General features: G+C 36.7%; 1 protein-coding gene and 1 long non-coding RNA gene across 2 annotated transcripts in view; one reads left to right on the forward strand and one right to left on the reverse strand.

Annotated features, from left to right (window-relative positions):
* The window catches only part of EPDR1 (ependymin related 1), a 163,113-nt gene extending 150,353 nt beyond the window's left edge, over window positions 1–12,760 (reverse strand). The window contains exon 1 of the mRNA XM_053714417.1: window positions 12,498–12,760. Within this exon, the coding sequence (XP_053570392.1) occupies window positions 12,498–12,760 (263 nt within the window). The remainder of the gene's footprint in view (window positions 1–12,497) is intronic.
* LOC128660521 (uncharacterized) lies at window positions 1,785–12,619 on the forward strand. The gene is made up of 3 exons (XR_008402547.1): window positions 1,785–1,890; window positions 7,816–7,890; window positions 12,507–12,619. It is a non-coding gene; the product is annotated as an uncharacterized LOC128660521 (long non-coding RNA).
* Window positions 12,761–15,153: the final 2,393 nt, after the last annotated feature.

Raw genomic sequence — 15,153 nt, forward strand, 5'->3', positions numbered from 1 at the left:
GTGACGTCATCCAAAATGGCGTCCCTTGCATTCCTATTGGCTGAAAGGTTCCAATCAGCCAATAGGATTAGAACTGCGAAAATCCTATTGGCTGTTCCAATCAGCCAATAGGATTTGAGCAGCTCTCATCCTATTGGCTGTTCCAATCAGCCAATAGGATGAGAGCTCATTCCTATTGGCAGATGAAGATAGAAGAGGCCTCCCGGATGAAGACTTCTTGACGGCTGGATGGATCCTTCAAGTGGAACTTCAAAAACTGTAAGTTGATAGTTGGGGGTTAGTGTTAGGTTTATTTAAGGGTTTTTTGGGTGGGTTTTATTTTTAGAGTAGGGTCTGGGCATGTAAAAGAGCTAAATGCATTTTAAGGGCAATGCCCATAAAAATGCCCTTTTCAGGGCAATGGGGAGCTTAGGTTTTTTTAGATAGGCTTTTTATTTGGGGAGGTTTGTTGGGGAAGTAGTGGGTTTTTACTGTTGGGGGGTGTTTGTATTTTTTTTTTACAGGTAAAAGAGCTGATTTCTTTGGGGCACTATCCCACAAAAGGCCCTTTTAAGGGCCATTGGTAGTTTATTGTAGGCTAGGTGTTTTTTTATTTTGGGGGGCTTTTTTATTTTGATAGGGCTATTAGATTAGGTGTAATTCATTTTTATTTTTTATACAGTGGTTTTTTTTTGTAATTTAGTGTTTGTTTTTGTAACTTAGTGTTTTGTTTTTTATTGTTGTTAGGGTAGGTTAATTAATAGTTTAATATAGTTTATTTTAATTCTAACGGTAAGTTTTAATTTATTATAAGATAGGGATGTTGTAATTTTAATGTAAAGATAGTTGTTAGGTTTAGAGGTTAATAGCTTAATATAGTTTATGTCGATGTGGGGGCTGGTGGTTTAGGGGTTAATAGGTTTAGTTAATGGTAGTGATGTGGGAGGCCAGAGGTTTAGGGGTCAATACGTTTATTTAGGTGGCAGAGGGGTCCGGGAGCGGCGGAATAGGGGTTAATACATTTTTTTAGTGGCGGCGGGTTCCAGGAGCGGCGGGGTAGGGGTTAATAACTTTATTGCAGTTGTGGCGGGGCCGGGATCGGCGAGATAGGGGTTAATAACTTTATTAAAGTTGCAGCGGGGTCCGTAGCGGTGGGATAGGGGTTAATAACTTTATTACCGTTGCGGCGGGGTCCGGGAGCGGCGGGATAGGGATTAAACATTTTAGTATAGTGGCGGCATTTAGTGACAGAATATAAATAAAGTTGGGTAAAAGCCGAATAGTAGTGAGATCGATGACTGCTAGTTAACAACATTCCGATGCTCATCGCTCCTTACTTGGTGTGTGGCTTTTTGCCAGCTTTTTTTTATAAATATGGAGATCGTATTCAGGTCCGCGGCGGCCTTGGTGCCGGCGAATGCAGCATACTTGAGGCTTTGATAAATATCCCCCAATGTGTTAACAACATTTTCAATAGGTAAATTTGCCCATGTGCTTACTACAAAGCATACCTACCCATTGGCTATTATGCAAATTCCCAGGCACACTGATGTGACATCAAGAAAATGCTAAAGGAGGATTGAAAAATATGTTTAAATAGTATACTGGGCTAGCTTTAGTGTCCCTTTAACTGACAGGGTCTAGACAAATGCAAGTATAAACTAGTTCTATTGAAAAGTTTTATTTTTTCTCTTCTAAATAATTTGATCATAAAATCTCTCCCAAAGTTCCTTTTCTAATAGCAGGGTGGACCAGTCACTGTTGCAAGTGTATGGAATTCTATAGTATATTCTTTAAGAGACCATTTCTTTTGGCAGAGATTCAGCAAAAAATACGTCTACCAGAAGCTCCATGAAAGCATAAGAGGGGCCCAGCAGATGTGCTTGTTTTTCACAAACAGCAGAAGCCTAGGTAAGTGCTTTTTCTGACAATAAGGAAATAATGTAAACCACTCTAGACGATGGGAAGCAAAATATCTAGGCTGTAACATAAAGAGGATCTGATTTAAAAAAATCCCCATACAATGAATAAAATTCTTCGGGCTGGGCATTAAAGGGGCACTGAACCCAAATGTTTTATTTCATGATTCAGATAGAGCATGCAAATTTAAGCAACTTTCTAATTTACTCCTATTATCAAATTTTCTTCAGTCTCTTGGTATCTTTATTTGAAAAAGCAGGAATGTACGCTTACGTGCTGGCCCATCTTTGTTTCAGCACATGGGTATAATAGGAGTAAATTAGAAAGTTGCTTACAATTGCATGCTCTATCTGAATCATGAAAGAAAAAAATTGGGTTCAGTATCCCTTTAAAGGGACACTGTACTATAAAATCCAAATTACTTGTTATACTTACTACACAGTATTAAATGTATGGAAAAGTGTTCCTTTGTGTTTATTTTTGTTAATTGAAATAGCATTTTTCTTATTAAAACCATCACATAGGACATGCCCATATCAATGGGGTGAGCCTGCTTGTAAAACAGATGTACTAATGTTATTTATCTTAGGTATTGAAATGCTAACTACGGCTTCAGTGTTGAATAAGTACAATCTGCTATTTCACATGCAAAATCTCTTTCTTTACATAACTTTTCTACAGAGAAAAAGGTTGTTACTCATATATTCAATATAGGTGGGGATAAAACAGGCAATACAGATACTTTGAATAGCACATAAAGGCAGTGACATGTGATGTGGTCATTGACTCGGGAGTTGGGGGCTGTATCAGAGCCAGAGTGATGAGATATTAGATACACTATAAAATTATACACAGCAATGGACACAGAAAAACAGAGGGACACAGACAAACACATTCACAGGGAAACACACACACACACAGTGACACACATAGAAAGGGACACACACAGGGACATATAGAGGGACACACATACAGAGACACACACACAGGAACAGACATAAAGAGGGACACACACAGGGACACACAGAGGGACACGCATACAGAGGGACACACACACAGGGACAGACATAAAGAGGGACACACACAGTGACACACATACAGAGACACACACACACAGGGACACACACACAGGGACACACACACATACACAGGGACACATTGTAGAAAAAAACACAATATCCATTTTAATTTGTATTTAATATTTAAACACAGCAAAGTTATACCTGCTATAGGTTAACATGTAAGTTTACCACATGGGAACATGAATAGACACTCTAGCAGACACGCAAAGAAACACACTCAGACACAGACACCCAAACAGACACTCAACACTTGTTTACATTGACCTGAGAAGTAATGATGTAAACTACAGTTTTGTAAATAAAGGAGATTTAGAAAACAAAATATGGAGTTCTGATTATCTTTTTGTAAAGGAAGATGCCAACTAAATGACGACAACAGCATGCAGTGGCTGTCAGGAAGGGTCCTGAACTGCCTAAACAATAATTTAAAGGTTAAATGGTAGATTGGTGACTTCCGGAAAGGTCTCATTAGTCTCAAAGTCTGTAGAAAGATGTGAATAATCAGTAGTAAGGTCATAATGTCCTAAAAAGGAACAGACAATGGAAACACACACACACAAACTAAAACTTGCACATACACCCAAGGAAACACCAACAGAGACAACCTCAGAAAACACACAAAGACATACACACAGAGACACCCACAGAAAACACACAAAGGCATACACACACAGAGAGACAACCACAGAAAACACAGAAAGACATATATACACACACCCTCACTGAGACATCCACAGAAAACACACAAAGACATACACAGAAAACACACAAAGACATACACACACCCTCACAGAGACACCCACAGAAAACACACACCCTCACAGAGACATCCACAGAAAACACAGACATACATACATACATACACACACACCCTCACAGAGACATCTACAGAAAACACAGACATACACACCCACCCTCACAGAGGCATCCAGAGAAAATACACAAAGGCAAACATACACAGAGACACCCATAGAAAAAGCTCAAAGACATATGCACACACCCTCACAGACATCCACAGAAAATGCACAAAGACATACACACCCACCCTCCCAGAGAGACCCACAGAAAAAAATACATACACACTCATAGAGACACAAACCAAAGCACAAAGGCATAAACACAGACACCCACAGAAACACTCACAGGAGGAAACATTTATGCACCTTGCATCCCCTAAATCAACAGTGTGTGACATGCATGATAAAAAAAATTGCAGAAATTAAGAGATCACTTTTTAAATAATCATATTTGTAAATGTGCAAACAAAAATAATTCTGTGAATTTAAAAAATTGTACATTAATGATCTGGGTAGATGGCTAGATGAAGAAAAGTACTTTTAAGAGGTTGACATATGTTTGTTTGATTTTTCCCTAACCAAGAGCACCACTTCAAATAAAGTGTACAAATGTTCCCATCTGTCAGCTGTATTTATGGATTTTGAAAATGCTGTACTTTATATGGTCTCGGTGGAACCATAAGCTGTGGTACTCATACCATTAGATCTGGTTAAATGCAGGATTTAGGCTTGTTGGTATGTATTTCAAAATTAAGTCAGCTGTAGTGTAAACTGAACAGTTTTAAGTTAACCCGTCTCATTTCAAACACTGAGCAATCTTAGTCTGAGAGTATAACATGTTATGCAGATGTAAAAATCTTAGATAAAATGAATGCCTCCTTGCATCTGGAAAGTCCTTGCATAAAGGGGCAGTAAACTGGAATGTAATATATACTACCACACTGAAGTTACAATCCGAAATTGCACAAAAAAAATAAAAAACATTTGCTAAGTAAGTCCTACCTCCTCTGCAAATGAAAGTGATCTGCCGTCTGACTCAGGCACACACTGTACAAACAAAGTGATAAGTCTGTCTCACACTGTGCATAGTGGTTTAGTGCACCTCTCAAATGCTAATACTTTACTCCTTGTAATAACATTTACCAAGCTCAATTAGCACTCTGCTTTAGTACCCACTGGTGGCTGCCAAAATTGGCCCCTGACAGGAGTCACCCCTGTCACCCCATGATGGCGGCCCTGTTTACAACCCATGGTACCTAGATACTATATTTAGTTTAGGTATTAAATAAATACATTGCTTAAATAATTTCAGTAGAAACTTCACTCATGCAAACAAAAGTGTCTAATCAATGATCGCCCTGATTATCATTTGCACATTTTGTCATTAACATGGGCGAAAATGAAATATCTTACATTTTAACATCTCTGTAGCTAAGTATGAAACAATACTTCTAAAAGTTTTTGTAGAATCTAAGCAACCACTGTGTAGAATGCATCAAACTCTGACAATTTGCAAGAATTTGAGATAATGTATAGCAAAAACAAGCAAAAATACTGCACTTTTCAGATTTTTTAAAAAAATAAGGGGGGTTAACTGAATTTATATACATTTCATAATACACAAATAGTAGTTTGTAGTCAAGAAACCTCAATAAATAAATTCAACCATTTCAATAATGAAGTTCAAACAATATAGTTTATAATCACACTGAGCATTGTTAGTATTTAATGTCATTAATATGGCTGAAAAATTATTAAAAAATAAACATAATTATTGAGCTATAACATGTTCCAATGTTGATATTTCATTTTCAGAAGCCAGATAAATTACATGATGTTGTTCTAATAATACTCAGCATGAATAATGTACACATATATACTGTATATAAATATATATATATATATATATATATATATATATATATATATATATATATATACAGTATACAACAGAAGTGAGTACACCCCAGTGCAATGTCACTTAAATGTCAAACGATTCAAAATTGTATAACCAAACTAACTGCAGTATGTCTATGTTTTACAGTAGGGTATTTGCTCTTATGTAAAATTAGATTTACTGTATTAAAAATACCGGCCCTAAAGCAGGAAATCAATGCAACACAAGTCAATGCACCTTTCATTACTGAGATTCAAATCTTTTATTTTTTTCAATACTTTGCATGTCCACCTTTATTTTTGATGACAGACTCAATCCTTCTTGGCATGGAGGAAACAAATTTCTGGAGAGATGTTCTGCCTTCTTCAGAGATATTTTTTTCAGCTGCTCGTTGCTGGTGGGGTTGTGTTGCGGTACCATTCTCTTTAAAATACCCCAAAGGTGTCCTACTGGATTCAAGCCAGGTGACATACTTGGCCAGGTCATAGTTTTCACTTGTTTCTACTCCTTTGTAATTTTAGCAGTGTGCTTTGGATCGTTATCATGCTGGAATATTTGTCCTCTGCCAAACTTCTGGAGACTGGGAGTCATCTTGTCAGCCAGTATTTTGGTATATTGCAGGCATTTATGGTTCCATCTATAAATGTCATCTCCCTAACACCTTTTGCAGTCATGCAGCCCCATATCATCACACTCCCACCTCCATGATTCACTGTTGGGACTATGCATTCACTGTTATAATCCTGACCAGGTTCACACCAAACATGCTGCACCCCATCTGAGCCACAAAATTGTATCTTGCTCTTGGCCATCTTACCAAATGTTATTTAGCAAAGTTTAATCTTGCAGTTTTGTCCCGAAAAGCAAGCAAGGGTTTTTTTCCTTCGATGCTATCCATAGAAGTTGACATTATGCAATGTCCTTAGCGCTGTCTGAGCTGTCACAGAAACTCCAATTTCTATCAATAATCCCTGAGCCAAATCTAAAGCACTTGCCTGTTGCCTGTTTTTCAGAGCTAGTTTGTGCAAGTAGCGCCCTGCTCTGATTTTTGGCACTGTGTATCAATCTATACCTCCTGATTACTGCTGCAACTGCGTTTTGACTGATTTTTAGTTGGTCACTAAACTTCCTGTATCCTTTTCCATCTTTGTGAAGTCTCACAATCAGATTTTTCAATTCCTCTAGCAATTCTTTTCCATGAGGAGACATGATGCAAACTTGCAGATAGACACAGCCCATTGGTCAAAAAATTAGACTGTTCTGGTAACTATGCTTATGCAATTAGGCTAATTGGAAATCATAGGTGCACTCACATTTTGTTTCAGTGATCTAACTTGTGTGTCAGTGACCACAGGTGTATTCACTTTTGTTGCATTAAGTTTCTACTTTGGGGCCTGTATTTTCAATATAATCTTTCTAAAGTATTTGTTTTTGATTATTTATAATAAGAAATACTCTACTTGTCAACTTAGAAATAAAACAATTGTTAAGAGGTGATACAATTTTGAATAATTTGATATTTAAAGGATTACTTTCTGTTATAATTTTTAAGCTAAACAACTAACATATTAAAGTAAATAAAAATTAATTAAAACCTACTGACCTATATTTTCTCCAAATTGAAGTTTCATAACGTTCTAAAAGTTATATCTTTTATTCGCCGATGATGTAACGTTATCCTGCCCACTATTTTCAGCACTGTGTGTTCAAAATACTTAAACCAATAACTTTGTGTTTAAAGCGCCATTTTGAAACCTAGGTATTGTAAACAGATTGGTACAGAGCAAAGGATACCCACGGAGTGGGTTTGGAAAACAATTAAATTTGCAGACAAGATTTCTGATATACGGTAGAGATTTGTTAATGAAATGCTATTGATAAAAAGCGTATTTGGGGTAGTTAGTAACAGGCATAGAAAATATTTACTTACAGTGGCCCTTTAAGTGATATTGCCCAGGGGTGTACTCACTTCTGTTGTATACTATATATATATACACAGACATGATTCTAACAACACAAATGGTTCAAATGTTTAAAATAACATATGGACATTCTTTTTACATAAACCTCATATAATTTGTGGGGGGATTATTTTTATTTTACTTTCATATTAATTTATTTTGTTTTGTTTTCTTGACAGGTGAGACTCTGCCTCCCCTTACTGCATGTCCATGCATAAAAGTAAAGGAGCAAGCAATTAAATACCCTCCAGCAGGTAAAATGGACCATTGGAAAAACATTAAAGGGGAGAAAAGTTTAGAGTACAATGTCCCTTTATTATCCCCAGCACATTTAACTCTACTATTTTCTATAGTGCACTGACCCTTAATATACCTAAATGCATCCACAAGACATTGCTAGAAGATAGAGGGACACTTTTCATGACCTCCCAAGAATAAGCCTCAGCATCCAACTTTACCCCCTCATCTCTCAACTCAAGTCCTCAATACCCCTAAAAGACAAGATTTTTATGATATCTGAAGCAGAGCACAGGTGAAATATGAAATAATCAGCTGACCAGTAACCATGGTTACTAACCTGCTCTCACCCATGATTAATTCACCTGTGCTCTAGTTCAGATATTATGAAAATCTGGCCTGTTAGGGGTTATTGAGGACTATGGTTGAGAAACACTGATCTAAGGGACCCATTTAGAATCTAGCAGATCTCCCTCAAATGCAAGATGACCCTTCTTAAAAAGTATAATATCCATCTATTTTTCATTTTCTAAATACCCCAACTAAATTGAATTGTCCTTCCCTAATACATGTTGCATTAATGTCCATCGTCAGCTTCATCTGGCTTCATAGAAGAAGGTCCTCTTTGTCACTATACTTCAGGCACAGTCTCTCCATTTTATAGCAAGGAAAAAAATGATTATTTATTGTGATGATGTATTATTAAAGTGACGTTATACTGCAAAATTGCTTTTCCCTTTACATGTCTCAAATAATTTGCTATACCAGTTGAAGAGTATAATATGTATGAAACATTGTCTAGGTTTACTTTTGTATTCAAAATATCTGGATTTGTTCTTTAAAACTACAACCCATAATAATGGGATAAGTTTACATGGAAATCAGAAATCCTTATTTTATCATTTTGTGTACACAAACATGCTTCTTTATATTATCTCTGTATGTAAACCAAAGCCAAATACTTAGAGGGAACGATAGAAAATTAACATGTTATTGTTTATCTCTCCTACCTCTTACTGGGAGTGTAAATTCTTCTGCAGGCTATGTTTACAAAACATTTCTTTAGGCTATACTTAAAGGGACAATCCATTCAAAATTAAAATGCACACAGATGAATTACATCTGTAAATAGAAACATATTTACAATATATATGTACATTTTCAAAAATGCTTCTAGTAAAAGTTATCACCATTTTAGTAATAATATTTTTCTCTGCACATGCATGAGAAGCATACAGTAGTTAGATATTCTCAGTGCACCAATATTTAAATATTGCACCTGCTCAGAGAACCAGTGGGGCTTGTATCCTGACAGGAATTAACAAATTGATTAATTACCAGATGACATAAGCATGACTAAGCAAGTGCTGTGTTGAAAATGCTGGTGCACAGAGCATACTTAAAGGGACACTGAATCCATTTTTTTTTTTCTTTTGTGATTCAGCTAGAGCATGAAATTTGAAGCAACTTTCTAATTTACTCCTATTATCAAATTTTCTTTATTCTCTTGGTATCTTTATTTGAAATGCAAGAATGTAAGTTTAGATGCCGGTCTATTTTTGGTGAACAACCTGGGTTATCCTTGCTGATTGGTGGATAAATTCATCCACCAATAAAAATGTGCTGTCCAGAGTTCTGAACAAAAAAAAACTTAACTGCCTTCTTTTTCAAATAAAGGTAGCAAGAGAACGAAGAAAAATTGATAATAGGAGTAAATTAGAAAGTTGCTTAAAATTGCATGCTCTATCTGAATCACTAAAGAAAAAATGTGTGTTCAGTGTCCCTTTAAATACCCCCTTGAAACAGTTATAGCTTTTATTAAAAGCATTTTTGCTGGTTCATGTATATTGCATACCACAGGCAAAGTTAGCTATTTTAAATTTCGAAATAAAGTAAAAGGCGCTATTTGTAAACAATTAAATTCACTGCAGTCGGTAAAATTGATTATTGGAAACAAATTAAAGTGTAGAAAAATTTAGGGTAGACTGCCCCTTATATATTTCAGCTGAAGAGAGAAATGGCTCAATTCTGACACTGAGTCATCCCATTCCCACCACATTTCTGAACAGTTATCTACTTAAACGAGCAGAATATGAATACAATAATTTATAAAGGAGGAAACCAGGAGAAGGACAAGAGTCAGCAATAAAATATTTTAACTACAGCTATTACCATTATATATGTGGGGAGAAAATACATCAAGAAAGATTAAATTCAGTGAATTGAATAGGATTTTTTTCAGTCTATCTGTAAGAAATAGGCATTGCTGAAAATAAGATTAGTGTTGCCCCAAACAGGTGAACTGTTATTTCTGCTTGCATTTAGCAGTCCTCCCACCTGTCCCTATTTGAGAGGGGCAGTCCCTATTTCTGAGCTCTATTCCTCTCTTCCTTTTAGAAAGTAATTTGTCCTTATTTGAAGACTTTCCCTTAGCCTCGCCCATAGACTAACCAGACACGCCCACTCACTGCGCAGACACACCCATGATGCACCCCTTAACCTCCTGAGTCCCTAATGCCTAACCACAAATGTAGGGAGGTATGAGCTAGTATGTGCAAGTTTTTTATTTTATGATTCAGATAGAGCATGCAATTTTAAGCAACTTTCTAATTTACTCCTATTATCAAATGTTCTTCATTCTCTTGGTATTTTTATTTGAAAAACAAGAATGTAAGTTTTTTATGAACAGTTGGGTTGTTCTTGCTGATTGGTGGATACATTCATCCACCAATAAACAAGTGCTGTCCAGGGTCTGAACTTTCTTTTTCAAATAAAGATAGCAAGAGAATGAAGAAAACATGATAATTCGAGTAAATTAGAAAGTTGCTTAAAATTGCATGCTCTATCTGAATCACAAAAGAAAAAAATTGGGTTCAGTGTCCCTTTACGCTAAATATACATTTCAAATTGGCTTGCAGTACTCTTGCCATTAGCTGCACCGCCCCCTTGTCAAAAAGAAGCACCAGACTAGAAGGAGGAGACAAGACACAAGGGGGTTAAATATAAGGTGCAAAAACAAACATTTAAAAAAATGATTTCCTTAGAAATATTTAAATTCGCTGTATCTTCTTAAAGGAACATGAAACCCAAAGTTATTCTTTCATTATTCAGATTAGTATTCAATTTTAAACAACTTTTTAATTTTCTGCGATGGTCAAATTTGTTTCAATCTCTTGGCATCCTTTGTTAAAGGAGTAACAATTCACTACTGAAAGCAAGCTGATAACATTTGACAATCCAATGACAAGAGGCATATATGTGCAGCTACCAATCAGCAGCTAGCTCCCAGTAGTGTATTGCTGCTCCTTAGCCTACCTATGTATTCTTTTCAATAAAGGATATCAAGAGAACAAAACAAATGAGATAAAATAAGTAAATTGCAAATTTGGTTGAAATGGCATACTCTGAGTCAAGAAAGAACAATTTTGGGTTCCATGTCCCTTTAACTTATACTTACACGGTGCATTTACTGATTCTAAAGTTTTCTATCACTTAAAATATACATTTGCACAGACATAGGTTTGTACAAAATCCTGCATTTAATGAAAACACATTGTTATGCACAACTGCTATTTATTTTACCTGCTTTTCCTGTAATTAAAATCAGAGAATTATTGTTTTCCTACTACCCCCAGAGAGGCTGCAGTGTATTCTGTGAAATTCAGAACCCTGGTTCTATGGCATGCTGCGCAGTGATTGTTTGATGCATAAGGAGTTCTTTTATATATGTCCCTAACTGGCCACAGTTAAAACAAAGATAAGAAAAGCAATACTCAAAATGCTTTACAAGGGGTTTGTGCTTGGGAAATTTTTGGAATATTTAAAAACATCTATTTGATTTCTGAAGAATATGCAAATCATTATTGTAAAGGGATATGAACCCCAATTTTTTTATTTCATGATTCAGATAGAGCATGCAATTTTAAGCAACTTTCATTTACTCCTATAATCAATTTTTCTTCATTCTCTTGGTATCTTTATTAGAAAAGCAGGAATTTAAGCTTAGAAACCAGCCCATTTTTGGTTCAGAACCTGGGTAGCGCTTGCTGATTGCTGGCTAAATGTAGCCACCAATCAGGGTGCCAAACAAAAAATGGGTCTGATCCTAAGCTTACATTCCTACTTTTGACAAATAAAGATACCAAGAGAACAAAGAAAAATTGATCATATGAGTAAATTAGAAAGTTGCTTAAAATGGCATGCTCTACCTGAATCATAAAAGAAAAAAATGTGGGTTTCATATTCCTTTAATATCCCTTTAACCCAACTTCTATAATGGGGAAGGCCTACAAGACCATTCAGCAAGTTTCATTTCAGACAGGTTATTATATTGGAGATATTGGTTAAAATTTATGAAAAAAATAGTGAAATATTTTTAACTGCAACAAAATCTAGCAGATTGTTTGCCTCAAAATAAAGTTATGTTACATCTCATTACCCCAGCCCCTTGTCATAAATGATTCATTGTGATGCTACTGTAGCAAGAGAATGTATGATGGGAGACTGTAATCAAATGGACCAGATACTGAACAGCAGGGGGCTATGGCAGGGGGCTATGGGAGGTCCTTACATACTACTTTACAATACGCAGGTGCGTGAGCTGTGTCTATCTAATAACACCTACTTCTTGCAGGGCACCAGGCTCTTCCTCTCCTCCAAGATACGGAGGCGCTGCTGGGTGGAATCATAGGTGACTGAGGCCCTGATGTTTCTGCCTGTGTCGTGATCATAAACCACCATCCTGCCTTCCCACTGCAGTGGTGCCTTGCAAGGGCTCGGGGATGCCTCTGTCACAATCCTATCTAGATTTGCATTACACAGCATGAAAATCAGCAGGCCTTGAGTTATGAAGCTGAATGATCTTTGCTTATTCACGGTCTCCATCATCTCTTCTTTCAGTCTGCAGCCTTCTCTCCCCTCCCTCCTCCTCTCTGTGTTGTGTGTTGACTGCAGAGAGGCAGGGAGGAGCTCAAAGCTAAAGCAATGAGGGCACTGCTGCATTATAGCCTGTGGCATACAGACTGGCACATAACAGGGCACTGCTTGTAGTAATGATACATTCTGTTAGTAATTTTCATAATTATTATTGCTAAACTGAAATAAAAAAATACATAAGTGAGCAATATAATATTAAAGGGACATAATACTCGTATGCTAAATCACTTGAAACTGATGCAGTATAACTGTATAAAGCTGACAGGAAAATATCACCTGAGCATCTCTATGTAAAAAAGGAAGATATTTTACCTCACAATTTCCTCAGCTCAGCAGAGTAAGTTCTGTGTAAAAAGTTATACTCAGCTGCTCCCAGCTGCAGGTAAAAAAAAAAAATTATGAAGAACTGAACAACAGCCAATCAGCATCAGCAGTGCTGAGGTCATGAACTCTTTTACTGTGATCTCATGAGATTTGACTTAACTCTCATGAAATTTCATAGACCTAGATTTGGAGTTTGGCGTTAGCCGTGAAAACCAACGTTAGAGGCTCCTAACGCTGGTTTTAGGCTACCGCCGGTATTTGGAGTCACTCAAAATAGGGTCTAACGCTCACTTTTCATCCGCGACTTTTCCATACCGCAGATCCCCTTACGTCAATTGCGTATCCTATATTTTCAATGGGATCTTTCTAACTCCGGTATTTAGAGTCGTTTCTGAAGTGAGCGTTAGACATCTAACGACAAAACTCCAGCCGCAGGAAAAAAGTCAGTAGTTAAGAGCTTTCTGGGCTAACGCCGGTTTATAAAGCTCTTAACTACTGTACTCTAAAGTACACTAACACCCATAAACTACCTATGTACCCCTAAACCAAGGTCCCCCCACATCGCCGACACTCGAATCATTTTTTTTAACCCCTAATCTGCCGACCGCCACCTACGTTATCCTTGTGTACCCCTAATCTGCTGCCCCTAACACCGCCGACCCCTGTATTATATTTATTAACCCCTAACCTGCCCCCCACAACGTCGCCTCCACCTACCTACACTTATTAACCCCTAATCTGCTGACCGCAAAGCGCCGCCACCTACGTTATCCTTATGTACCCCTAATCTGCTGCCCCTAACACCGCCGACCCCTATATTATATTTATTAACCCCTAATCTGCCCCCCTCAACTTCGCCTCCACCTGCCTACACTTATTAACCCCTAATCTGCCGACCGGACCTGAGCGCTACTATAATAAAGTTATTAACCCCTAATCCGCCTCACTAACCCTATAATAAATAGTATTAACCCCTAATCTGCCCTCCCTAACATCGCCGACACCTAACTTCAATTATTAACCCCTAATCTGCCGACCGGAGCTCACCGCTATTCTAATAAATGTATTAACCCCTAAAGCTAAGTCTAACCCTAACACTAACACCTTCCTAAATTAAATATAATTTTAATCTAACGAAATTAATTAACTCTTATTAAATAAATTATTCCTATTTAAAGATAAATACTTACCTGTAAAATAAATCCTAATATAGCTACAATATAAATTATAATTATATTATAGCTATTTTAGGATTAATATTTATTTTACAGGTAACTTTGTATTTATTTTAACCAGGTACAATAGCTATTAAATAGTTAAGAACTATTTAATAGCTAAAATAGTTAAAATAATTACAAATTTACCTGTAAAAGAAATCCTAACCTAAATTACAATTAAACCTAACACTATACTATCAATAAATTAATTAAATAAACTACCTACAATTACCTACAATTAACCTAACACTACACTATCAATAAATTAATTAAATACAATTCCTACAAATAAATACAATTAAATAAACTTGCTAAAGTACAAAAAATAAAAAAGAACTAAGTTACAAAAAATAAAAAAATATTTACAAACATAAGAAAAATATTACAACAATTTTAAACTAATTACACCTACTCTAAGCCCCCTAATAAAATAACAAAGCCCCCCAAAATAAAAAAATGGCCTACCCTATTCTAAATAACTAAAGTTCAAAGCTCTTTTACCTTACCAGCCCTGAACAGGGCCCTTTGCGGGGCATGCCCCAAGAAGTTCAGCTCTTTTGCCTGTAAAAAAAAAAATACAATACCCAAGCCCCCCAACATTACAACCCACCACCCACATACCCCTAATCTAACCCAAACCCCCCTTAAATAAACCTAACACTAAGCCCCTGAAGATCTTCCTACCTTGTCTTCACCTCACCGGGTTCAACGATCTGTCCAGAAGAGCTCCTCCGATGTCCTGATCCAAGCCCAAGCGGGGGGCTGAAGAGGTCCATGATCCGGCTGAAGTCTTCATCCAAGCGG

The sequence above is a fragment of the Bombina bombina genome, chromosome 5 (assembly GCF_027579735.1).
Source record: "Bombina bombina isolate aBomBom1 chromosome 5, aBomBom1.pri, whole genome shotgun sequence".
Classification (NCBI taxonomy): domain Eukaryota; kingdom Metazoa; phylum Chordata; class Amphibia; order Anura; family Bombinatoridae; genus Bombina; species Bombina bombina.